The sequence below is a fragment of the Lathyrus oleraceus genome, chromosome 7 (assembly GCF_024323335.1).
Source record: "Lathyrus oleraceus cultivar Zhongwan6 chromosome 7, CAAS_Psat_ZW6_1.0, whole genome shotgun sequence".
In the NCBI taxonomy this organism is placed as follows: Eukaryota; Viridiplantae; Streptophyta; class Magnoliopsida; order Fabales; family Fabaceae; genus Lathyrus; species Lathyrus oleraceus.
Window position 1 is genome coordinate 183,860,208 of NC_066585.1, and position 27,412 is coordinate 183,887,619.

The 27,412-nt window shown below is 35.8% G+C and overlaps 1 protein-coding gene across 1 annotated transcript; it reads right to left on the reverse strand.

Annotated features, from left to right (window-relative positions):
* Positions 1-7,820: 7,820 nt before the first annotated feature.
* LOC127101826 (transcription factor MYB74) lies at positions 7,821-9,488 on the reverse strand. Its single transcript, XM_051039268.1, has 3 exons — positions 9,205-9,488; positions 8,964-9,093; positions 7,821-8,766 (listed from the first exon to the last, which is right to left on the reverse strand). Exons 1-3 carry the CDS (start codon positions 9,335-9,337, stop codon positions 7,977-7,979), a joined length of 1,053 nt encoding a protein of 350 aa, XP_050895225.1. The 5' UTR covers positions 9,338-9,488; the 3' UTR covers positions 7,821-7,976.
* Positions 9,489-27,412: the final 17,924 nt, after the last annotated feature.

The following is a 27,412-nucleotide window of genomic DNA, read 5'->3' on the forward strand; positions in this document are numbered from 1 at the left end:
CTCACTTATTTAAGTAGAGAGATAATCAATTTAGGTTTGAGAGAGATAAAGAGAAAATAAGGATTTAAAAGAGACAAAATATGATAGAAACTCATTCCCGTTATTTTGCAACCAGTCTCACTAAATCGATGATCCTCGATTTGTTAACCATCGGATCAAGCTCAAATTTGGAAGTCAATGTTTATAAAATATGTATCTAACTTTTGAACATTCAAAATTTCAAAACAACGTCTGAGATTAGAGTTATTTGCTTCACACTGAAGCTGGAGATTTTTGAAAATTTTCCAGCTTTTTTATCCTCCCTCAAGGAAGTCAAAGTTGCTTCAATTGTTATTCTCTATGATAATGAGTCTGTTAATCTTGTATCAGACGAGAGCATGTGGATAATTGACAGTGGTGCTACATTGCGTGCTACACCAAGGAATTATTTCCTCACATCTTATACTTCTGGTGATTTTAGAGTGTTGAAGATGGGTAATGATGGTGTATCTAAGGTGATTGGTGTTGAAGATGTTTGCTTGAAAACCAACATTGGAATAAAATTATTGCTTAGAGGTGTCAACCATGCTCTAGATGTCCGCTTTAATTTGATATATGTGCATATTCTAGATGATTGTGGTTATGATAATCACTTTGGTTCTGGAAAGTGGAAAATCAACAAAGGTAACTTGGTTGTGGCTAGAGGGGAAAAGCTTTCTAAACCGTATTGGACAAAATCTTTGGTTGCTAGGGACCATGTGAATGCTATCGACATGAAAGCATCTTGTGGCACCGAAGACTTAGTCATATTAGTGAAAAGGGGATGAATGTTTTGGCCAAAAAGGATGTTCTTCCTGGATTAAATAATGTAGATTTGGAGAAGTGTTCTCATTGCATGGCTGGTAAACAGACTATAGTATCTTTCAAGAGACATCCTCCCTCAAGGAAGTCAATGTTTATAAAATATGTATCTAACTTTTGAACATTCAAAATTTCAAAACAACGTCTGAGATTAGAGTTATCTGCTTCACACTGAAGCTGGAGATTTTTGAAAATTTTCCAGCTTTTTTATTCTTACTTGTTAGCTAGTTTGCTTTGTGATTTGCTGTTGTTAGCACTAGTTTGTGAATCATTTTAACACTCTTATGTATCCTTAATTGATTATAATGGAGTTATTTCTTTGGTTTGTATGACTCGTGGTTTTTACTCTCATATTGAGGGGGTTTCCACGTTAAAATATCAGTTTTCTTTTGTGCCTTTATTTGTTCGATTTGTCGTCTTATATTTGTTGTTGATCCTCAAGGTTCCTACAAGTCTGGAGAATTTTATATCCGCTGCGTATTAGCCTATTATTATGTCTTAATTTTCCATCAGAGTGGCATCATAACTCTTAGTTAAGGGCTCTTTTACTTGTTTTACTGATGGAGTCAGATACAAAGATGAATGTTGAATGGTTATAATTACCATTTATGGAAGGGCAAGATGAAATACTAACTATTTGTGAAGAAATTGTATTTACCCGTTTTTAGTTCTGCAAAGCCAAATTTTGTGTCTGATGAAGAATGAGAGTTTGGACATCAACAGGTATGTGGTTTGATTCGACAATATATAAAATATAATGTTTATAATCATATTGCTAATGAGACACATGAAAAAAATTTGCGAGAGAAGATAAAGTCCTTGTATGCCTCTAAATTAGGGAATAATAATTTGTTCTTGTTGAATACCTTCATAAGTTTGAAGTATAAGGAAGAGACTTCTATTTCAGATCACTTGAGTTAATTTCATGGACTCCTTGATCAGATGTTAGGAATAAGTATTAAATTTGATGGTGAACTTTTAGGAATATTTCTATTGTTATTTTTACCAGAGTCTTGGGAGATGTTTCGGGTTTCTATCACAAGTTCTGCTCCTAGAGGTGTTGTTTCTTTGGAAATTGATAAGGGTGGTATTCTTAATGAGGAGATCAGAAGGAAAGCACATGGTTCTTCATCTCAACCCGAGGTACTTGTCACTGAAAATAGGGGGAGAAGTTCTTAAAAATAACTGGAGGGTGGTATAGAGAATAACAAAAGCAAGTCCAAGTCGTGATACAAGAATCTGAACTATCATTAGTGTCACAAAACAGGACACATACAAAAGTATTACTATTAGTGGAAAAGAGATAACAAAGTCAAGAAGGGTAAGTTTAAACAAATATACCATGTAGATTATGATAATGATCGTGTTACTACTGCTACTAGTGATGATCTTGTTATTCTCTATGATCATGAGTCTGTTAATCTTGTATCAGACGAGAGCATGTGGATAATTGACAGTGGTGCTACATTGCGTGCTACACCAAGGAATTATTTCTTCACATCTTATACTTCTGGTGATTTTAGAGTGTTGAAGATGGGTAATGATGGTGTATCTAAGGTGATTGGTGTTGAAGATGTTTGCTTGAAAACCAACATTGGAATGAAATTGTTGCTTAGAGGTGTCAACCATGCTCTAGATGTCCGCTTTAATTTGATATATGTGCATATTCTAGATGATTGTGGTTATGATAATCACTTTGGTTCTGGAAAGTGGAAAATCAACAAAGGTAACTTGGTTGTGGCTAGAGGGGAAAAGCTTTCTAAACCATATTGGACAAAATCTTTGGTTGCTAGGGACCATGTGAATGCTATCGACATGAAAACATCTTTGTGGCACCGAAGACTTAGTCATATTAGTGAAAAGGGGATGAATGTTTTGGCCAAAAAGGATGTTCTTCCTGGATTAAATAATGTAGATTTGGAGAAGTGTTCTCATTACATGGCTGGTAAACAGACTAGAGTATCTTTCAAGAGACATCCTCCCTCAAGGAAGTCAAAGTTGCTTCAATTGGTACATTTTAATGTTTGTGATCCATTAAAGGTAAAATCCTTTAGTGGTGCACTTCATTTTGTTACCTTAATTGCTGATTGTTGCAAGAAACTATAGGTTTACGCCTTGAAGACAAAAGACCAAGTGTTGTAAAAGTTCAAAGAATTTCATGCTTTGGTTGAGAGGCAGACACGCAAGAAGCTAAAATGTGTTAATTCAGACAATGGTGGAGAGTATTGTGGACCATTGGATTCCTATTGCAAGCAACATGGTATTGCACATGAAAAGACTCCTCATAAACCTCCTTAATTGAATGGTTTAACAGAGAGGGTGAATCAAACACTAATTGGGAGTAAGGTGTATTCTCTCTGAAGCTAAGTTTCCTAATCTTTATTGAGGAGATATACTTTTCACGGAAGTGCATGTTCTTAATCTCAATCCTACTGTTGCTTTGAACAATGAAGCTCTAGACAAAATTTGGTTTGGAAATAATGCCAAGTATGATCATTTGAGAGTCTTTAGTTGTAAGGATTTTGTGCATATTCTAAAGGATGAAAGATCTAAGTAGAATGCAAAGTCAAAACAATGTATCTTCATCGGCTATGGGCAAGATGAGTTTGGTTATAGGTTATATGATCCTGCAGGGAAAAAGCTTATTCGAAGCCGCAATGTGGTGTTTATGGAAGACATAACTATTGAAGACATTGATAAGTTAGAGAATACTACACCTAAGAAATATATAAGTTTGTCTAATGTTGATCTAGTTCGGTTACCTAGTCATAATCTGGATGCTAATGGTGGTGATGATCACAATGGTGAGCCATATGATTATGTTGATGATCAACAACTTGGAGATGAGGCAAATATTCCAACTAATTATGGTGAAGGGGAGAGTGATATGTCACATGATGAGAATATTGGTGAAGCTCCAGAATCATCTCAAGTTCAACTTATGAGGTCTAACAAGCAGAGACAACCTTTTAAAAGATATAATTATGATGAGTATGTGACCTTGACTGATGAGGGTGAGCTCGAGTGTTTTCAAGAGGCCATGGAAAGTGATGAAAATCGAAAGTGGATGGATGTAATTCATGATGAGATGAAATCATTGCATGATAATCACACTTATGATTTAGTGAAACTGCCTAAAGGCAAAAGGGCTTTGTGAAGCAAAAGAGTTTATAGAGTTAAACATGAGAGAAACTCTTAAGTCTCCAAGATATAAAGCCTGATTAGTAGTGAAAGTTTTTCGTCAAAGAAAAGGTGTTGATTTTTAATGATATTTTCTCAACTATTGTAACAATGTCATCAATTAAAATCGTGTTGAGTTTGACTGCTACTCTTGATTTATAAGTTGAGCAAATGGATGTGAAAATGACTTTCCTTCATGGTGATTTGGAGGAAGAGATCTACATTAAACAACCCGTTAGTTTTTAAGTTAAAGGTAAAGAAGAGCATGTTTGTATATTGAGAAAGAGTTTATATGGGTTGAAGCAAGCTCTAAGGCAGTGGTACAAGAAGTTTGAGTTTGTTATCTGTGATTGAGGATACCACAAGACTACTTCAGATCATTGCATCTTGGTTAGAACATTTTCTAATGATGACTTCATTATCCTGTTCTTATATGTTGATGATATGCTTATTATAGGGAAATATATTTTCTAACATTAATAGGTTAAAGAAGCAATTGAGAGACCCATTTGCCGTGAAAGACATGGAAGCAGCTAAACAAATTCTTGGCATTCGAATCATGCATGCAGAAAAGAGAAGAAACTTTGGATGTTACAGTAACATTATGTCGAAAGAGTGATGCAAAGATTCAAAATGGGAAGTTCTAAGGCGGTAAACACTCCTCGCGCTAGTCATTTCAAGTTGAGTTCTAATCAAAGTCCTTCAAGTGAATATGAAGCGTTTGACATGAAATGTGTTAGTTATGTGTCTGTTGTGGGTAGTTTGATGTATGCAATGGTGTGTACTAGACCAGATATAACACACGGTGTTGGTACAATCAATAATTTTTTGTTAAATCCAGGTAGAGAGCATTGGAATGTTGTAAAATGAATTTTAAGGTATCTTCCCGGTACTACTTCTGTGAGGTTTTGTTTTGGAGGAGATAAGCCTACTATAGTGGGGTACTTTGACTCTAATATGGCTGGAGACATTAATTCTAGAAAGTCCACTTCGGGCTACACGATTAAATTTGCAGGGGAAGTTGTGACTTGGCAGTATATATTTCAAAAGTGTATATCACAGTCTGTTACAGAGGCTGAGTCATTGCAATTACCAAAGCATGAAAATAGTTACTATGGTTGAAGAAATGTTTTCAGGATCTTGGTTTTGTTCAAGATAATTATGTGTTATTTGTTGATACTCAAAGCACTATTCATCTTGGTAAGAATCCGAATTTTCATAATAGGTCAAAACACATTGATGTGAGATATCATTGGATATGTCATCTTTTTAATGCTAAGTTGTTGGAGTTAACTAAAATTCATATAGATGATAATGGTTCTGATATGATGACTAAAATATTACCAAGAGAGAAATTTGAAGCTTGTTGTGATATCGTCAATTTGACGATTTTCTCCACATAGTTGTGAGGGGGGATATTTGTTGGGTTTGAGCTCTCTTGCTATGTGGAGAAATACTCAAATATGATTAGTCCATTTGTCTCACTTATTTAAAGGGAGAAGATCAATTTATGATTGAGAGAGAGATATAGAGAAAATAAAGATTCAAAAGAGATAAAAGAGGAGAGAAACTCATTCCCGTTTTTCTGCAACCAGTCTCACTAAATTGACGATCCCCGATTCGTTAACTGTCAGATCGAACTCAAATTGCGAGGCCATATTCGTATCACATGTGTCTAACTTTTGACAATTCAAAATTTTAAAACTATGCCTGAGATGAGAGTTATCTGCTTCCCACTGAAGCTGCAGATTTGAGAAAATTTTCAACTTTTTGATTATTATTTGTAAGTTAGTTTTCTTTGTGATTTGCAATTGTTAGCACTTGTTTGTGAATCACCTTAAGACTCTCTAGTGCCCCTAATTGATTATAGTGGAATTATTTCCTTGGTCTGGACAACTCATGATTTTTACTCTCATATTAAGGAGTTTTTCATATTAAAAATATCAGTGTTCTTATGTTTTTATTTGTTTGATTTACCGTCTTATTTTTGTTGTTGATCCTAAATTTTTTTACAAATTTTAAAATATTCATGTCCACTGCATACTAATCTATTATTGTACTTTAATTTTTTATCACCTTTGACGTCACCCTTATTTGAGCCCATAAATATATATTATACACTCAATCTCAATTAATATCTTAAAAGTAATATGATTGATTTTTTTTGTGTATTTGATTTTTAGTATCCCATGCGGGGTCCACTTTTGGTGTATTATTGATGCCTCGTTGGCGAATTATCACAACCCATTGAATTCTAACTCCCCAAAAAGAAACCGATCAACCTAGGCAAAATTAAAAAACAAAAGACAAAAACCACACAAGAAGTACGCCATGATTTTTAATACGAAAAGCATCTTGGCTTGTATGAGGGTCCCCACAGACAGTTGTGTCAGCACTGGTGCATGGCCACGTATGCACACAATGTTTTTGGTCAAAGCCTCCCATGCAAAATCGTTGACTTTAATAATACTTTATTCCTTATCAGTTATCAGTAGTACGTGAAAAAAGAGAGTTATTACAGATTTCTTGGACAGGTGTCCACATGACGTGTCCACCCGCCGGCGTTTCACCACCTACTCCCAGCCGGTTTTGCTGTCGGAATATCTATAACAGTAGCATCACAATTCACAAGGAAAAACTAAACAGAAAAATGAGTCTTAATTGTATAGAATAGAATAAAATAGCAGACACTTTATTGAATATTAATATATAAATGACATACACCTTGTTGTCAAGCATTGAGCCAACAATATATTTATAAACCCTACAAAAGACATGAAGTTTGAATGTATTCCAATATGAGAGGAAAAATTAGTGCATGTTTGGTATTGTTTGAATGTTTGAATGTATTCAGAGCTTTTTAAAATCACCTAAAACTAATAATCACGATATGAGAATTAAGTTGAATATTTAATTTGTAGGAATTAATTACGTATTCAAATTTTTAATACAGTATAAATATATGAAATGTGCTGTAAATACAATGTTTAATATCAAATTTGTTAAATAAGCTTTAATCTAATTTCGAAACCTACTTCAAAAAACGAGGGTCTTCAAACTCATTTAAACTTCATTTAACAAATAATTGAGAGAGAGAGTATTTATCTGAAATAATTGAAAAATAATTTTGACTAGAGAGGTTAAAATGGTTCAAACTTAAATTGAAAATTTATTTAATTAATTAAACTATTTAAAATAAATAATTTAGCTTATCAATCCTTAAAATGATTTGGTTTTTTCTTATGCAATACAGTTCAATTTAATAATACTTTCTTCAATCTTAACCAAAAAATCTTAATTTTTTTTATTTAAAATATAAATGTTGACGAATCTAGTTGTATTTAATGTCTTTATTATAAAATTATTATTTTATTATTATCTTTGATTTAGTTAAAGATATAGATGTATTAATAAACTGTGTTATATCTTTTACATGAAATAAAAAAATTAAATATATTTAACTATTGTTTTTAATATACGGGAAAATTATATATTTTTTCTTAATATAAATTAAATGAATAGTATAGTTTAGCTAAACATATTTTTGCGCCCCCTTAATCCAAATTCATTTAAACAATCCGAACATATACTAATTTACTTATGGATTAATTAGACACTACAAATTTGGATTTTTATATAGGCTGTTTTTTTGTTTGGTAAAGATACTCATGTCTTGATCTGATGTAATGTATATAATTGGTTCATTGCTTTATTTAAGTAAACTAATTATTCAAAGGAGTCCAATTTCTAAATTTATGAGAAAAAAACAGATGCATACAGTAACATAGCAATAATTGAAACTTTAAATGTAGTTCAATAATTTGAAAGTGATGAAGACTTTCTTATACTTCCTAATACAGCCAAAGCCTAAATCAACAATGTCAAAGTATCAACTCTGAAAAAGGTTTAGACAAATGTTACATGTATCAATCAACATCAATCCATAGTTATCCACATTACATGAACTCATTCACACCTAAGATGTTTGAAATTTGAAATTCAAACATGTTGTTGCTAACATAGCTTTCTGTCTCATCTTCAATGCTGGTTCCATTGATATACGTCGAATTCGAATTCAACCGTACCGGACTTGACGAAGGCGTAGATAGAACCGAAGCGAAGTTGAAGCTTTCGTTGATGTTATTGGAATGAAATGTTGAGGTTTCTGATATGTGAGGTTCCATAATTAGATCATTTCCATAGCTTGGTATTTGATGAACAAAATCATCTGTTATAGTACTTGAAGCAATTCCATTGCAATGCAAATCACTTAATTGAGCATGTTCATGTTGTTGTTGGAAGCCAAACTCAGGTAAAACTGGTGACGAATATAGATTCTCATTGGATTCAACCAAGTGTGATTGATTGAAAAGCATTGAACTATCACAAGGTGGATTTGGATTCAACAATTTGTTGTAAGCTTCTTGATGAATGGAGTCCTGAATTTGAGTTTGAACCAAGTGTGAGATAATTTGTTGATTCTGATCAATTTGATGATGATTCTCTTGTCCATTTTGAGAGGAGAAGAGTGATGCAGCCAACTTTAGAATCTCAGGGTTCATCAGTGAAGCAGAAGCATAAAAAGATGAGTTTAGGATAGAAGAAAGGTCCAAAAGATCAAGTCTTGGATTATGTGTCACTGGATCAATTCCCATCCTCAAGAGTCTTTTTCTAATGTGAGTGTTCCAATAATTCTTGATTTCATTGTCTGTTCTTCCCGGTAGCCTAGAAGCAATTGCAGACCATCTACACATTCCAATAACATATAGTTTAGTCACAAAAATCATATATATATATATATATATATATATCATAAGTATAGTATATAATATCTTAATCATAATGAATAATAATATATATATTTCACTCATGCTATATAATTTATTTTATGTCGGTGTTATTTCAGTGCATATGAATTAAAATCTAGTGAGTTTGATTATTACTTGTTGCCGAGGATGCTATGTAGTTGAATTATGGTTTCTTCTTCTTCAAAAGAGAATCGACCTCGCTTTATATCCGGTCGTAGATAGTTTGTCCAACGAAGACGACAACTCTTTCCACATCTTTGTAACCCTATAGCTCAAACAAAAATAATCAAACACTTTAGTTCAATAATGTCCATTTTTTGGTAGAAAATAATTAAGATGAAGATTCATGACATGTTGCATATGTAAGTATATTTACCAGCATTCTTTGGGAGTAATCTCCAGTTTCCATAGCCATGTTTGTGGATGTAATCAATGAGTTTTTGGTCTTCCTCTTGTGTCCATGGTCCTCTCTTGAGACCATTCTTATCACAACAAGGTATTCTTCCCATGGCAGTGTGTGATAATTGGTCAATGAGAGTTTGCGTCAAGAATATGATATGTTAGAAAAGAGGGAGAAGTTTTTGAGACGTGAGAAAAGAAAGAAAAATAAAGTTAGATTTTGTATTGTATGAGATGAGACTCAACTGAACTCAATGGAATGAGTGCACTTTCTTGTTGATGTATAAATAGAAATTAAGAGTGAGAAATAGATGAAGTCAAATGGATTTGGTACCGTCCTTTGGTTGTCACTGTTGCTACGTGTCCCTCTTTTTTGTGCATATCATTATCTAGTTAAATTTCTCTACGTTGTTTGTGTACATATATGTTGTTTTGTTTCACATCCTTTTGAAAATTTTGTGTCATGTTACATTTGAAGTTAACTTTCAAGCTATCATGGTTTCAAGCATCATTTTCCGGGTGAGTGTGACCGTAATCTTCTGGAAATATATTAGCTGTATGCAACCATACAAAGCCACGTAACCCAATAAATATCAATGCATTTCTTCTTGGTAGATAAAAGATCTTATTTTTCTTACCTTTAGTAAGTACAAGAATACGAGAAATGTACCATCATAGATAGATAGATGTGGTTGGCTAGCAACTTTAAATATGAGACTATTTTTTAATTATTCGTTTCCCTTATGCTTTTTTTCACTTGAGATAATTATACATGACATAGGTCTCACTCTCAATATAAATTCATACATTAATGATAATATTGTTATTATACGAAATTAGGTAGAAATTTCAAACGGATTTTAGGGTCAATTGTATGTTGTGGATAGGTAATCGAGAAGTATGAGAGTTTTAGACGTATTATTGTAGACTAATTATAAGATAAGAGAAACGAAAATAAAAGATAATGAATGTGATCATTTTTTATTAAAGAGTCATTATATATCAAAGACGTAAATGAACAAATTGTTTGTGAAACAGCGACTATATATTTTGAAGATGCAGAAAATATCCAATTTGCAACAACATGACAATGTCATTAACAACATAATCACCGATCTAGTAAGACTTGGGGTGAAGATTGATGATGAAGATAAAACAATTATCTTGTTGTACTCGTTACCTGGTTCTTATCACTACTTGGTGACTACTCCTACATACGAGAAAACACTACCAGTCTGTTTATGCAACAATCTCTAACCTTCATATAGAGGTTTACTTACAGGGCCGACTACAAAGTCCTAGACCGATGCGTGTTAAGTATATGGTGGTTTTGTTGGTAAAGTGTTTGGAATATTTGAACAATAAGTGAAATGCTTTGCAAACTAGAAATGCAGTAAAAGTAAGGAAAGATAAAAGACAAGATACAAATGTAAATGAATGAAGCAAATGAAAATAACTTGACAAGTTAAATGACTTGAAAATAAAGGTGGAAGCAAAAGTACATTTTTCAGGAAGTTAACTTTTTTCTCTCTAACACTTGATACTTCAAGTGTATTCCTATTGCAATGCTAAAAATGCCACCTTTTGAAATGAAAATGCATCTACTTAAATAATAGTAAGAAATAACTACTATGAGGTTATAACCCATTCATTATGTGCCACGTGTCGAAGTCTGTCATCCACGTTGCTGGTAACTTCCCACTCTCCGCTTTCCACGATCAATTCCCCCATGGTAAGCTGACCTTCGACTTCGACAGACTCGTCTCCTTCGTCGACCCAACTCTCTTGGTTTTCCCTTCGTCGATCCTACTTCCGACCTCCCATTGGTCGACCGGGCTGCATATTGTTCAAGTCAAAATTTGCCAGCTAACAAATTACCCCCCGAAAAGGTTGGTTTCAACTTAGGAGCTTCGACCAAGAAGCTTGACTTTTGACTTTCCAAATTTCGACTGACCATCTAATCGTTAATGATGTTTTTTGTGTGCAATGATGATTTTCCTACACTACGATTTCCCAGATAAACTGTCATCATTATGAGATACTTCCTAGGTCGTGGGATTTCAACTAAAGCTACTAACTTTCCCACTACCCCCTAGTCGGACAGTTGTCAATCGAATGACGCTTCATTATCACTTGGTTCGCCTATAAGTAACCATTTTCACCCTCATAATTCTCTTCCTGCTTCTTCATCAGCGCATCCTTTTTGCAACTTCTCATAGCAATCTTAGTCTTACCAAAATTTTCTTCATCTTTCATAGCAATGGCTTCCTCCACTCGTACCAAAAACGTTACCACCTTCAACACTGGCAACAACCCCATTGCATTTCAACTTACTGCAATGGTAAGTACGCAACGTATTCCTCAACCTACTTCTACTGTTGAGGCAGTGGTAAAAATACGGCAACGCCAGATGCTCATTCCATTTGTTGTTGACGACAAATTGGTTGCATTTCACGGACCTTACCCAGACACAAAATCTAAACCAAAAATGGTTCAAGGCTATTTTTCTGGTTACGCTCCTGCTGCTCCTCCAGCTTTTGACAAAGATGGAATTATCGACGTCAGATTCATGGACCCAAAGGAAAGAGTCTTCAGATCGATGCTTACCCCAGGAAAAAAAGAGTATTTAGCTTGGCCTAACAAAGTCCAACAAAAACGCCAAGATCAGTGGAGAAGCGCGAAGATCTTCGACACTATCCAGATTTCAAGGCATGCTCACCGAATCAACCCTGCATGTTGCTGGCTTCGATGTACTTCTGGGAAGGTTCGACTAATACTTTCCAACTTCCATGTGGCATGTTGACGCTAACTCTCTTTGATGTGACGGCTATTACAGGCTTATCGCCACTGGGCGAAACTTTCGACCCCACACTTCTGACGGAGACCACATTTTCGTTCAATCGTGCTAACCTCCAAAACTACATCGAAGATTATCACAACAAGGATTTTGTTGAAGTTTCTAACGAAGAGCATATCGCTTTTCTAACATTATGGATTTCATATTATGTTTTCTGTTCTGGCTCAATACAGATAGCCAAAAGTTACATAAGTCTGGCGATCCAAATCCATGAGGGTCGACAAGTCTCTCTAGGTAAGCTTTTGCTGGCTTCTTTGTACCACTCCCTAGTGTCGGAGCGCATCATGCGTTTAAATGAGAACCGACCAGTTGAAGGAGCAAGACTTTCCCTGATGACATGCCAAGAAACCCCTAACAAACATCTTTTCATGAATTACCTCAACATGTTCATCGAGGCTGACAACTTTGCTCCAGGTATGGCTTCATTCATGGATCGAAGCTTTTGCTCGAAATGGTTTAAGAATCCATTCCCAGGTGACTCCCCTCAATCTACAGCGCACTTAAGTACCGTGTAGAGTGCGTTTTCGACCCCCACGCTGCTATCCTTTAGGATTAAAGCGGGGTCGAAGGGGTATGGCTTCATGAGTTACCAACCCAACTGGGTGGCTCGCCAATTCGACCTTAGTCAAATGCTTCCAAAACCCTTGGTATGACATTGGATGGTCTGGTCAATCATTAAACGTTGATGACCATAAAGCTTGCACATGTTTCCACAAATCCACTCAACGCCTTGAACTACCCGTGTTTAAGTTCCAATAATCGTTTTTCACAACCGTCGATTTTGATGAATGGTGGGCTGACTACTGTAAGACCCCGATTTTGACCCTAAGATCCCTCATGCAATTTCATCATAAGCATTAGCATTGAGATCATACCTTGTCATCCTCCTTACCCCTCTTTCATTGGGTTTGTTTTGGGAGAGATCACCAAGCACTATGTGATTGTATCATACCTGTATATCATCATTTTACTAACCAAAATACCAAAATATGTCTTTTCATTTGCCAAACTCTTTTGTAGGTGGGGCATGATCTCCATTGATCTATCAAATTCATATATAGGGTTTGAGACCCTCATGACAAAGAGCACAACCATGAATTGATCCAATAATGGTTATAAGAATCATATATGAGTCCCCGTGATTTCTACATGTCATATTAATCAAGTATTCTTCAAAAATTTGAAGGTGATTTGCCTTGGAAACCCTAGTTTGATTGGGTATCTTGAGTGACTTCTCCAACAAGATAACTCACCAATTGATCAAGTTTCTCAAGGTACACTTAAAAATTCATTATCTTATGCATATATGATCTACCATGATCCAAGAAAGTCAAAAGAATTGGAGGTTAGCAAGTTGGTTGATGGTGGTTGGCCAGATGAATTCATCTAATCAAAACTGGGTCTCCCTAGACCCTATCTCCTACAATATTCACCATATGAAAATGATTCCAAGAGAAACGTTACTCTAAATGACATTCTAAACAACTTTTATGTTGAGACCTAGAGCTAGTTTTTCTTGGTAAATCATTTTCTATGTTGAAACATTATAGGTCATTTTGTCTAATCCCTAATTTGAAAGTCAACTTCCCAAGGCCATAACTTGCTCATTTTTTATGAGATGAAATATTTCCAAGCTGCAAAATCAAATTCAAGATGTCTAATTCAACTTTTATGTTTGGAGTGAGAGCTAATTCAACTTTTATGAGCATGTGATATGAGGTTACATTATAGGTCATTTTTGACCTATACCATTGAACAAGTGATTTTTCCAAACTTCAAAAATGCATAAATCTATCATTATAAATCCGAATTACATGAAATTGGTGACCATTTTGAATTTCTTTGAAATAGATACAACTTTGATGAAGACACTTTTCTCATTTGAAGCTCACATAAAAAGTTAAGTAAGGTGGAATATTGAGGTATATGGGTTGACACTTAGAAAAAATTTCAACATGTTGAAATTTTCAAACTTCCACCTCAAAATTCTCCATGTTCCAAGCTCCAAACGAAAAAGTGTTGAACATAAAACTTGTTCCCCTTGATCCAAGCTTTCCAAAGAACCCAAGTTCATGCATTTTGGATAAATATTTCTAGGTCTGCGCATGGATTTAACAGGGTTGCATCATTGGAAAGAATCAATTGTACAGACTTCAGTTCACATTGCCTTGCCATTCAAGCTTCATTCAGACTTCAATTGGAATCATTTTGGACCTTAATGCATTGCATCATGGGCCTGTACATGCCCATGCACTTGTGCCATCCACATTGCCAATTTTGGACAGATTTTAAAGTGTGCAAATATCATTCCCTTTGGCTATAAATAGAAGGCCTCTGAGCTCATTTGAACAAGACTTTGCGCGCCAACTTTACCCCCCATTGAAACCCTCTCATTCTAAAGGAAAACCTTAGAAATTTCAATTTAAAATTTGAGTTTGAATCTCAACTGTTGGAGATTCAAGAACTCCAGGATCCAAAGCCTTACAACCTCTCTAATCATTTCCTGCTAGCTTCTCAAGTGTGATCAGATCGTGTTTGGAGTAAGCAACATCAAGAACTGCATAGTATTGAATGTAATTTTTAGAAAACTTCATCTCTTCGATTCTCACTCAATTCTACTCAATTCTCTTGGATCTTTGGTTGTATGAAGTCCTACCAATGTAGGCAAGAAGATTGAGTTGCTTATAGGTCAAATTGAAGCAACTCAGTTGATGCACCTCAAAATTCAACTCCTCATATCTTTCTATATATGCGGAGTTAGTTAAAATTGAGGTGGTATTCGTGATCTACACCATTTTATCTTTCAGATCATGTCCTTTTTTGTCATTTTTGATGTGGTGATGATCGAACCAGTCTGGACTGGGTCATCGGAGAAGATGACCGGCCTTCGGACTCCGGCGATGAGTTGGAAGTGTTCAGAGCCATTGATTTGTTTTAAAGCGTTTTAATCTGGAGCGTTTATTGTGAATACCAGGTGTGTGGATGAGTTGACTAGCGTGTACCATGGAACGCGTGCTTTCCACCACTTGATCTGCCACCTCAATTAATGAGGCAGATCAAGTGGTCCACATTTTTTTTCTATTTTTTAATTTTCATTTTAATCCTTTTATTTTCATTAATTCATATTAATTTTAAAATTCATCCAAAAAATATGAGAGTTTCACCAAAAAAATTCAAATAATTTCCTCTTTCATATTTGGAATTAAAATTATTTTTTGGATCATTATTAATATTTGTCATGATTTAATTGATTTTGTGATTATTTTTAGTTGTTTAAAAATACTTTTAAGTCTTTAAAAATTCTGAAAATTTTTCTCCAAGGTCCTTTGACCTTGTTTGACCTATGATAAATCTCATGGCCATTTCTTTGGTGTTTTGATGAGGTTTTAGAAATTTGACAAACCATATTTGATTTAAATGTATTATTTTTGTATTTTAATTTTAATAAATGTCAATTAATTGTGTTGACCAATAGTGATGACTTGTTTGAGTTTGACTCTTGTTGTTGGACCTTGGTCAAGGTTGATTTGACTTTGTCAAGTGAATATCATTGCATTTAGGGGATTGATGGAATGTACATTCCATCTCCCAAAATGAATGGATGATATTAATTTGGTAAAAGTCCTCCTTTGACCAATTTGAGTTTTGATCCATTATGATCCCTCTTCGTCTCATTCCCATTCTTTATGCATTCATCTCATTTGGCCTATGATATCTCAAAGTCCTAAGGCTAGTTGATTGAAAAATCCACATAAGTATGGATGAGAGTAGGCCACCTCTTTTGCATATTCTTTTTGTGTGTGGTATGTTTCATGAGCATAGTCCATTATACTATGTCTCTAACATGCATTAACACCAAAATTCTATTGTCCGACCTCAAATAGTTGTGACTTCTACATAAGTCCAATTATGATTGCTTAACATAGCGCTAAATTTGTGACACAAAAGGCATAGCATTCTAGTTAGTGAGATTGTAAGTCTCCCCTCTTTCATGGTATTATGTGGAAACTTGGCCTTTTTTCCTTCCTTTGGAAGATGTCTTGGCTCAAGGATCCATGCTTGTGATAAGTGGGTTGAGTATTCTCCAAAGAATAACTTAAAAATGAAAAGCAAAAGAAAAACAATACTAACTTCTAACTCATTAACAACTAACTTTTAATTTCAATCCATTTACTTTAATGTCATTTAATTTTAGTCTTTATTCATTTGCCATTATTCATACCATTCTAATTATTTATGTTAACACAATTTTCACTTTGTCCATTTGGACCATATTGTGTGATATATCTTGTTTGTGTATACTTTGCTTGTTTATGTGGTCTTTGACCATTAATGTACATAATAACAACAAAAACCCTAAATAACTTTTGTGCGGACTGTTGGCTTGATCTTGGACAAATGGACTTAGAATTTAGGCAACATTCCTATGCTAAAGGACTTGGCCAATGCCAACTTTTGTGAAACCAAGTGCTTGCAATTTGAAACTTCATCTGATACATCTTTGAAGATCCCTTTGAGTTCATCTACAACATGGTCATTGTGAAGATGTTATTTTGAACCTGTGACTTGTGGAATTCATCTGTTACATGGGCTAATTTGAAGAAGATCATGGAGTGGCTAAGCTTGGATGTGGCTATATTTATTTGATGCCTTTGCTCTTCAAGATTGATATAATTGTGCATTTGTGTGTTGCTTGATTCTAAATGTCCAAGGGAATTTGGATTTCTATTGACATTCTTGTCTATTGGGTTGCTACCCATTGGCCAGATATTTTCAACTCTTAACTTTTAATTTCGTGCATAGGATTAGTCTCTTCATCTCCTCCTCATTTCTTTAATTTCAAAATCTCTCCCTCATTTTTAAAAAATCTTCTTTGTTTGAACTAGTTTTGTTCTAAACTTTGACCACTTTGTAAAAAGATAGAAACTTTGGCCTTATGCCATTGAATTTTTAAAACTTCTTTTCTTAAATCAAACTTGTAAAGAGACTTAATTATACTTGACTTAAACTTTCAAAAAGCCAAAAAGAACTAACTCATTCAAACCGTTTTCAGGCCTTTTGTTCCTTTCAAACTTAATTTTTGTTAAAAGCAATGCATCCACTTTGAAATTTGTATCACGAACTACGAGGTTTTGATCCCTCATTTTTATGTTGGTACGTAGGCACAAGCCCGAAGGTCTTGTCAAACACAAAAATATAATTAATGAATTCTCTTATCATCCCCCATTCTATTTGTTTGTAAACATCATTTTGTACAAAATACATATGCACATAAAAAGGGCTCCCTAGGAGTACCTATGACACTTTGGGAGCTAACACCTTCCCTCCGTGTAACCGACCCCCTTACCTGTAATCTCTGACATTTTATTAGTTTTGATTTGAAAACTTCTTACTTTTGGGTTTTGTTTGTACTTTTTCCCTTTTCCCTTGGAAACAATAAAAGTGCGGTGGCAACTTTGGTTTTATTGATCTCTAGCTTATCCATAGCTTGATGATCATGAATTTACCGCTACAACTGCCAACGTCAAGCCTTTTCTAGTGATCTCTTTCTTCAACACATGATTGATGCCTTTTCCGCTATCACTAGCGGAATGCCGCCTCCACCACCGTCTACTGATGCTTCCGATGCAACAACCCAAATTACCAACGCCGACGAAGTCCCAACAAAAAAGGTAACCACTATTCTCTCGCCTTTCCTTTATTTATAAAGAGCAAAAATAACCACTCCTTTTCTCTATTGTTAGGGTCGAAAAAGGGTTCCAACAACTGAACCAACCCTTGACAAACCTTCCAAAAGGCAAAGGGCGCCGTCGACTCCAAAGTCGAAGGTACTTAGTGTCAATGTTTCATGAGGCTTTATCTTTTAATAATTTCGTTACCCTATCACTTGTCTTACGACTCAGGTTCCTGAAGAGGTCCGTTTGGTCGATAATGAAGATTTCGATGGCAGTGTGCATTCGCACATTTTCCCAATATCGAAGGTGTCACCAGCGACTCCACCTACTCTGGCACGAAAAAAGAAAGTCGAAGCTAAGAAACCCCCATTCAAGGTTCGCTCCTTCGACCACGAAGCCCGTAGTTCTAGATGATCTTAGTGAGGTCTTTGCCCCTCATGGTCCAGAAAGAAGTCCTCATGTATCTCCATCACATGTGGCTTCTTAGGTATTTGTCTCTCTTTGTTTTACTAACTCACGAACTTACTCTCTGACGTGGGTTCTGACTTCTTGATTCTAGGAACATGTGACCGATTCGACTCTAGTTGAGCCCGTAGTTGAAGCAAGGGTCGACAATCAAGCAGCTTAGGCTATCTTGAGTTCTCAAAGACAAGACGAGTTTCAAAGCGTGTCTCCTGAGGCTCAATAACATCTCGCTGCACAACAAACTCAATCCCCTCTGATTGTTGCTAGAAAAGGAATCTCTACCAATACTTTGACTCCGGAAGAGGTTCTGGTTATGAAGCAACAAAATTCGGCAGAAGCTTTAAGGAAGTTGCAGCAACTTTTTCAAGTTTCAATTGAGACCTAGCCTTCTTCTTCGACTTTTGTACCTTCATCAGGGATAGACGCCACCGCCACACTCAAACTTCAGCAGCTAAAAGATCATTTATTTGAGCGCAAATTCTTAATTGTCCTCGAAGAAGAAGAAAGTCTGGCACGCGACATCTCTAAGCTTCTCAACAAACTTTCCCTTCATGAGCTTCCTGCCCTGGCTGTCAAATACTTGATTGAGTTCGAAGCCTTCTTCACCCAATTGGTCAAGGATCTTGCCCTTTGTTGAAATGTTGATTTTCAGATCAAGACCAAGATCAACGAGATAAGGCTTGAGTGGGATTTCAGTGAAGCGTGTGAGAAGAAACTCAGTGACTTTGAGGCCAAGAAACAAGAACATCTCAGCCACCAACAAGCCTTCGATCAACAAATTTTTGACTATCAAGCTCAAATAGCCGAACTTAACAAGAATATTATTGAAGTAGAAGCACAAAAATCTTCTTTAGATACGACCGAACCGCTTCCTACTCATGATGTCGTCGACCATGAGTTCTGAAAGGGATTTCACATGACAAAAAGGCCCTTAAGATCGAGGACAATATTAAGCAGCTGTGGGGGAAGAATAGCCTTCTTGACAGTCGAATCGGTCATGAGACGACCTTTTTTGAGGATTTTAAATCTAGATTTCCCACTTGACTTTTCTTTTTGTAGTAGTCCTTGTAAGGTCGGTTGACCACTTTGTATGCCATCTTGGCTTTTTTAAACAATTTAATGAATATTTTCACTATGTTTGGATTTGAATCTCTTGTACCATAGATTTATATTTTTTCAAATATTTCCCATTTACCCTTAAGATCCTTCGATCCATGCCCAATTCTTGAATTTCGTAGGCATTGTTCGTAAACATTCAGATTATTTGAAACGGTCCCTCCCATTTTGGAGGCCATTTTCCTAAGGTTCGATCTCTTTGATCCATAGGTAGAATTACTTTCCAAATGTAATCATTTACTGCAAAGGTTTTCGTTTTAACCCTTTGGTTGTACACTCTGGCCACACACGCCTTTTATCGTATCAATACGTCTATTGCGGCCAACCCGTCTTTGTCTAAATCAGTCTGTTCGTCGAATCCCAATATTGTTCCGCCTGGATATTATTCTGGCGTTGCACCCTGACTGATTGTAAATAGATCTCTATTAGTAACACAACATCGTGCCCAAATGTCAGACGAAAAGGCGTTGAATTCGTCGCCTCTTTTGGGGATGTTCGACAAGCCCACAAAATTTGGTCTAGTGTCTTGTGTCAATTCTTATGTTTTTTTGCAACATGTTTTCTAATTAAACTAATTATTACTTTGTTGGCTGCCTCGACTTGGCCATTTTCTTGGGCGTAATAAGGTGTAAAAGTCACCAACTTGAAGCCTATTTCGATAACATATTCTTGCATTATTTGTCCCACAAAAATTGAACCTTGATATGTGGTAATGGTTTCGGGAATGCCAAACCTATATACGATGTGCTTTTGAATGAATTCGATCATATCCTCTTGATCTACTTTTACCAAAGGGATAGCTTCTATCCATTTTGTAAAGTAGTCTATTTCGACCAGAATAAACTTTTGTTGTTTCAATGAGGCCGATAGAATTTTACCGATGACATCTAATGCCCACCCCCGAAAAGGCCAATGCTTGATAATTGCATGCAGCTCACTTGCTGGTATGTGTTGGACACTCGCATGGATCTAACATTCTTTGCACCCTTTTGAAAACTCGATACGATCTTTTAACATACTGGGCCAATAAACGTCTTGTTGGAATAACAACCATTTCATCTTATGGCCTACTTGGTGTGCCCCATAGGCTCCACTGTGTACTTCAGATACGGCCAAGTAAGCTTCTGTATTTCCAAAACACTTGAGCAATATTCCTTCTGGAGTTTTCTTCAACAACTCATTTCCCAGGGTACATAACTTAAATCCTTGTACTTGATTTTCCTGTCAGTATTCCCGACTGGATTTTCCAAGTACTCTATGATTGGTCTTCTCCAATATGATTGCGACAAATTTTCAATGGAAAAATTTTTTTCTTGCAAAAATTCCAAAAAATTTCGAGACATTCGTCGCAGCTGAAACTGCTGTCGCAGCTGAAGCTGTTGTCAGAGTCCCCTACCCCCCTAGTTTTTGGGATTGCCATATTAGGTGACGGCGGGACGTTCGACACCACCTTTTCCTGTATCTCAATAAAATCCTTGAGTTTTGCTTTCTATACCTTATACCCATAGGTGATTTGTGCTAATTCGTTGGCTTCTTGGTTCTCTATCCTTGACACATGCCTAATGCTGATGACCTCGAAGCATTCTAATAGTTGTGTCACCATTGCGAAATAAATCAACAGATTTTCTTTAATGCACTTGTATTCTTACGTGATTTATCTAATCACCAATTCCGAGTCTCCCTTAACCTCTACTTTCTTGGCCCCTAAATCTCTCAGGATTTTAAGACCAGTTATTAGGGCTTCGTATTCTGCTTCGTTATTGGAACTTTTTCCATTGACTTTACATTTGAACTTCGTCGGAATGTCTTGTGGGGATAATATTAATACCCCAACTCTTGTTCCATTATTATGGCTTGACCCATCGAAATATAACCGCCAAGGGTTCGTGTCAACCATATTTAGTGAAGGTGCGACTATGGCATGATCCACGAGAAAATCTGCTACTATCTGGCCCTTCATAGCCCTCAAAGGCTTATACGTAAAACAAAATTATGTTAATGCTAGTGCCCATTTCCCAATGCGACTATGCAGAATGGGTTTAGACAACATATGTTTAATAACATAATAATGAGACAAAACATAAACATCAACTGGTTTTATATATTGCTTTAATTTCATACATGAGGAGTACAGGCATATGCATAGTTTTTCAATAATATTGTACCTAGTTGCAACATCTATCAAAATTCGACTGAGGTAGTTGTAGCGGTAAATTCATGATCATCAAGCTATGGATAAGCTAGAGATCAATAAAACCAGAGTCGCCATTGCGCTTTTATTGTTTCTAAGGGAAAAGGGAAAAGTACCAACCAAACCCGAAAGTAAGAAGTTTTCAAATCAAAACTAATAAAAAGTCAGAGATTACAGGTAAAGGGGTTGGTTACACAGAGGGAAGGTGTTAGCACCCAAAGTGTCCTAGGTACTCCTAGGGAGCCCTTTTTTGTGTGCATATGTATTTTGTAAAAATGGATGTATACAAACAAATAGAATGGGGGGATAAGAAAATAATTCATTAATTATATTTTTGTGTTTGACAAGACCTTCATACTTGTGCGTACGTACCAACATAAAATGAGGGATCAAAGTCTCATAGTTTGTTATACAAATTTCAAAATGGATGCGTTGCTTTTAACAAAAAAGTTAAGTTTGAAAGGCACAAAGGCCTAAAAATGGTTTGAATGAATTAGTTCTTTTTGGCTTTTTTAAAGTTTAAGTCAAGTATAATTAAGTTTATTTACAAGTTTGATTAAGAAAAGAAGTTTAAAAAATGCAATGGCATAAGGCCAAAGTTTCTAGTTTGCAAAGTGGTCAAAGTTTAGAACAAAAATAGTTCAAACAAAGAAGATTTTTAAAAAAGAGGGAGAGATTTTTAAATTAAAGGAATGGGGGAGGAGATGAAGAGACTAATCCTATGCACAAAATTAAAAGTTAAGAGTTGAAAAGACCTGACCAATGGATAGTAATCCAATAGACAAGAATGTCATATAGAAACCCAAATTCCCTTGGACATTTAGAATTAAGCAATACACAATGCACAATTATATCAATCTTGAAGAGCAAGGCATCAAATAAAGATAGCCACATCCAAGCTTAGCCACTCCATAATCTTGTTCAATTAGCCCATGTAGCAGATGAATTCCACAAGTCACATGTTCAAAATAACAACTTCACAATGATCATGTTGTAGATAAACTCAAAAAGGGGTCTTCAAAGATGTAACATATGAAGTTTCAAATTGCAAGCACTTGGTTTCACAAAAGTTGGCATTGGCCAAGTCCTTTAGCATAGGAATGTTGCCTAAATTCTAAGTCCAATTTGTCCAAGATAAAGCCAACAGTCCACACAAAAGTTTTTTAGGGCTTTCGTTCTTATTATGTACATTAATGGTCAAAGACCACACAAACAAACAAAATATACACAAGCAAGATATATCACACAATATGGTCCAAGTGGACAAAGTGAAAAATGGCATTAACATAAACAATTAGAATGGTATGAATAATAGCAAATGAATAAAAGACTAAAAAAAAATTAAATGACATTAAAGTAAATGGATTGAAATTAAAAGTTAGTTGTTAATGAGTTAGAAGTTAGTATTGTTTTTCTTTTGCTTTTCATTTTTAAGTTATTCTTTGGAGAACACTCAACCCACTTATCACAAGCATGGATCCTTGAGCCAAGATATCTTCCAAAGGAAGGAAAAAAGGCCAAGTTTCCACACAATACCATGAAAGAGGGGAGACTTACAATCTCACTAACTATAATGATATGCCTTTTGTGTCAAAATTTAGCGCTATGTTAAGCAATCGTAATTGGACTTATGTAGAAGTCACAACTATTTGAGGTCGGGCAATAGAATTTTGGTGTTAATGCATGTTAGAGACATAGTATAATGGACTATGCTCATGAAACATACCACACACAAAATATGCAAAAGAGGTGGCGTAATCTCATCCATACTTATGTTGATTTTGCAATCAACTAGCGTTAGGATTTAGACACATCATAGACCAAATGAGATAAATGCATAAAGAATGGGAAATAGATGAAGAGGGAGCGGAATGGATCAAAACTCAAATTGGTCAAAGGAGTACTTTTACCAAATTAATATCATTCATTCATTTTGGGAGATGGAATGTACATTCCATCAATCCCCTAAATGCAACTATATTAACTTAACAAAGTCAAATCAACCTTGACCAAGGCTCAACAACATAAGTCAAACTTGCACAAATCATCACAAGAGGTCAGCACAATTATTTGACATTTATTCAAATTAAAAATACTAAAATAAGGCATTTAATTTAAATATGGTTTGTCGAATTCCTAAAACCTCATCAAAACACCAAAGAAATGGCCATGAGATTTTTTCATAGGTCAAAGGACCTTGGAGATTTTTTTATAGAATTTTTAAAGTCTTAAAAGTATTTTTAAACAATTAAAAATATTCAAAAAATCAATTAAATTATGAAAAATATTAATAATGATCCAAAAAATAATTTTAATTCAAAATATGAAAGAGGAAAATATTTGAATTTTTTTGGTGAAACTCTCATATTTTATGGATCAATATTAAAATTAATATGAATTAATAAATATAAAACAAATTAAAATGAAATTCAAATAATAAAAAAAAATGTGGACCACTTGAACTCCCTCATTAATTGAGGTGGCAGATCAAGTGGATCAGCGCACGCGTTCCATAATAGACCTAAGTCAATGCGCTGCAGGGATGGTAATTAAAACCAACACGTGAGATTAAAACAATCTGAAAGATTGCAATGGCTTAGAACCTGTCCAGCACACCACCGGCGCTGGACCTCCGGTCACCTTCTCAGGCGAGGTCCACCGGACTGGTTCAGTCATCACCATCAAGAAAATGAAAAAGGAGGACATGATCTGAAAGAAAAAATGGCGTAGAGCACGAATCTGACCTCAATTTTAACTAACTCCACATATATAGAAAGATATGAGGAGTTGAATTTTGAGGTGTATCAACTGAGTTGCTTCGATTTGACCTCTAGGCAACTCAATCTTCTTGCCTACATTGGTAGGACTTATGATAACCAAAGATCCAAGAGAATTGATAAGAATTGAGTGAGAATCGAAGAGATGAAGTTTTTTGAAAATTACCTTCAATTCTATGCAGAACTTGATGTTGCTTGCTTCAAACTTGATCTGATCACACTCGAGAATCTCCAAGCAGTGAGATTCAAACTCAGTTTTCAAGTCGAAAATTCTCAAGTTTTCCTTTGAAATGTGAGGGTTTGAATTGGGGGGCAAAGCTGGCGCGCAAGATGTGTTTTAATTGAGCTCCAAGGGGCTGTATTTATAGCAATTGGGACTGATATTTACACACTTGAAAAATTGCTAAATTTGGACATTTCATGCACAAGCTTGTATGGGTGTGTACAGGCCCATGAAGCAATCCAATTTGATCCATATCCAACTGTTCTGAAGTTCAAATGAGGCTTGAGTGGCAAGGCAATGATATGTGGAGTTTTGGACATTTGATTTTCTCCAATGATGTAGCTCTATTAAAGCCATGCCCAGATATAGAAAACTTCATCCAAAATGCATGAACTTGTGTTGTTTAGAAAGCATAGACAAAGGGGAAAAGGTTTGATGTTGAACACTTTTTCATTTGGAACTTGGATCATGGTGAATTTGAAGGTGGAAGTTTAGAAATTTCAACATGTTAAAATTTTTTCTAAGTGTCAAGCCATATATCTCAATATTCCACCTTGCTTAACTTTTTATGTGAGCTTCAAATGAGAAAAGTGTCTTCATCAAAGTTGTAGCTATTTCAAATAAATTCAAAATGGTAACCAAATATCATGTAATTTGGATTTAGAATGATAAAGTTATGCATTTTGAAAGTTTGGAAAAATCACTTGTTCAAAGGTATAGGTAAAAAATGACCTATAATGTATCCTCATATCACATGCTCATAAAAGTCATCTTTGAGCCAAATACACTATATCTTTGTGCTCCATCTTGTACCTCCTTGTGAACCAAGATTTGTTTGACTCTCATCCCAAACACCTAATTCCTCTCTTTCCGGTTGTTCCAGTATAGTGATATAAGTGCTCTACGCCCTCACTTGTCGGTTCATACCTGTTTACTCTTGGGTTCACGTCTTCACCCCTTGTTGGAGTTCAAACAACACAATCTTTTAGTTCATACCAATTTTCTATCACACTCCTTTTCATCTTCCATCACTAGTTCTTCGAACTACAGAGCTCTGAATTCCTTATTGCACTATGAGGATACGTAGGCATGAGGGCCCTAATCCTCACCGAGCACTTTATCTATTTCCCTTCCTTTCCCCTTATTCTTTTGCGAGTAATCTCTAGATAACACATATTCAAGCGAGAACAATCAAAACGGTTCCCATGGAGTACCAGGGATGTTTGGGGTGCTAATATCTTCCCCTTACATAACCGACTTCCTTACCTAGTATATCTCTTTCCCCCGGGTTTTATCGATGTTTTCCCTTCCCTTTGGGGATAAATAAAGTCCGATGGAGACTCTGTTATATGTTCGAGCGTGTGATACGTTCGGGTATATTTCCGCTAGCTTTAGTTGGCGGCTCTGTTGGGGATACTTCGCTACTTGGAGTGATTCCTAGTCGCTAAAAGGAGTCGAGCCTAGTTTAGGTTGTTCCCTTGCTAGTTTTAGGTGTTTACCTTTATAGCTTTACTCGCTTTTATTTATCGCATTTCTTATTCACTTTATATTATGGATATATCTGTTACATTGTTGTTGGGATGGGTTAGACTACATGAGAGGAAAGCTCTGTAACCGAGCTTAGTATACATATAGGTTAGACTAATGGATAGTTATGTACACCTGTGTTTCGTGCGTGGGGTGTCACGAGAACCACACTCAGACTAGATTAAATTGGAAGTAATTTTGTCCTGTGAGTATTCACTACAACAGGGTATTACCATTTCGAGTCGATGACTCTGGGAGACCTTCTAGGGACCACCTTGGAGCATAATCCACACCTGTGAGGGGGATATGGGTTTTTATTGCAGGAAACCATAGACTATACCTACCTTGATACTCATGTTACGTCGAACTTTTGGGCTTGAAACATGTGGAACTTACAGATTGTCCAGAACTTTCCAGAGTTTCGAATCCATGTGACTTATTATCATCTCATCATTACATTATCATTCATCATGACAAATTTTTGCATATGCATGTCTTTTCCAGGAATCCAAGAGTCCAGACTATTTACCAAGCAATTGAAGCGAAGTATGAATCCTGAGAGAAAGAGCATCCATAATTACAAGTTTGTGGAACCTCAGTTGGCTGTATTGAGAGGACTTGGGGCACGTTTAAATCTGACTCACAAAGATGCTTTCAAGGAAGCTTATGGTAACCTTCTGGGTATTCTGAACACCTAGGTCAACATCACCGCTGTGCACACCTTGGTGCAGTTCTACGATCCACCACTAAGGTGCTTTACTTTCCATGATTACCAGCTAGCGCCGACATTGGAAGAGTACTCTCATATTCTGGGTATTAGGATCAAGAACCAAGTGCCCTGCACCCGCACTAAGGAACTTCCTAAATACCAAGATCTTGCTGAAGCTCTGCATATGGGAAAGAAGGAAATAGAACTGAACCTGAAACCAAAAGGTGGAATCCATGGCTTCACCTCTAAGTTTCTCATAGACAAAGTTATTACCTTCGCTAAAGCTGGGAGATGGACGAACTTCAACGCCAATCTATCTTTACTTATCTATGGGATTGTCTTGTTTCTGAATATGGAGGAGTGCTTAAACTTGGCTACTATTCACATCTTCCTGGCTCAGAATCTGATTCCCACTCTTCTTGCTGATACTGACTTGTAGCGGGGTATTCGTTACCATTAGAGATATTGACTAAATCCAAGGTAAACCATACAAGTCGAGTCGCCACCGCACTTCTATTTATCCAAAGGAATGGTTAGAAAGCGAACAAAAACCTAAAAGTTTTATCGAATCAAAAACTAATAAAAATGTCAGAGATCGGGGTAAGGGGGTTGGTTATGCAATGGGAAAGTTTCAAGCACCCAAAA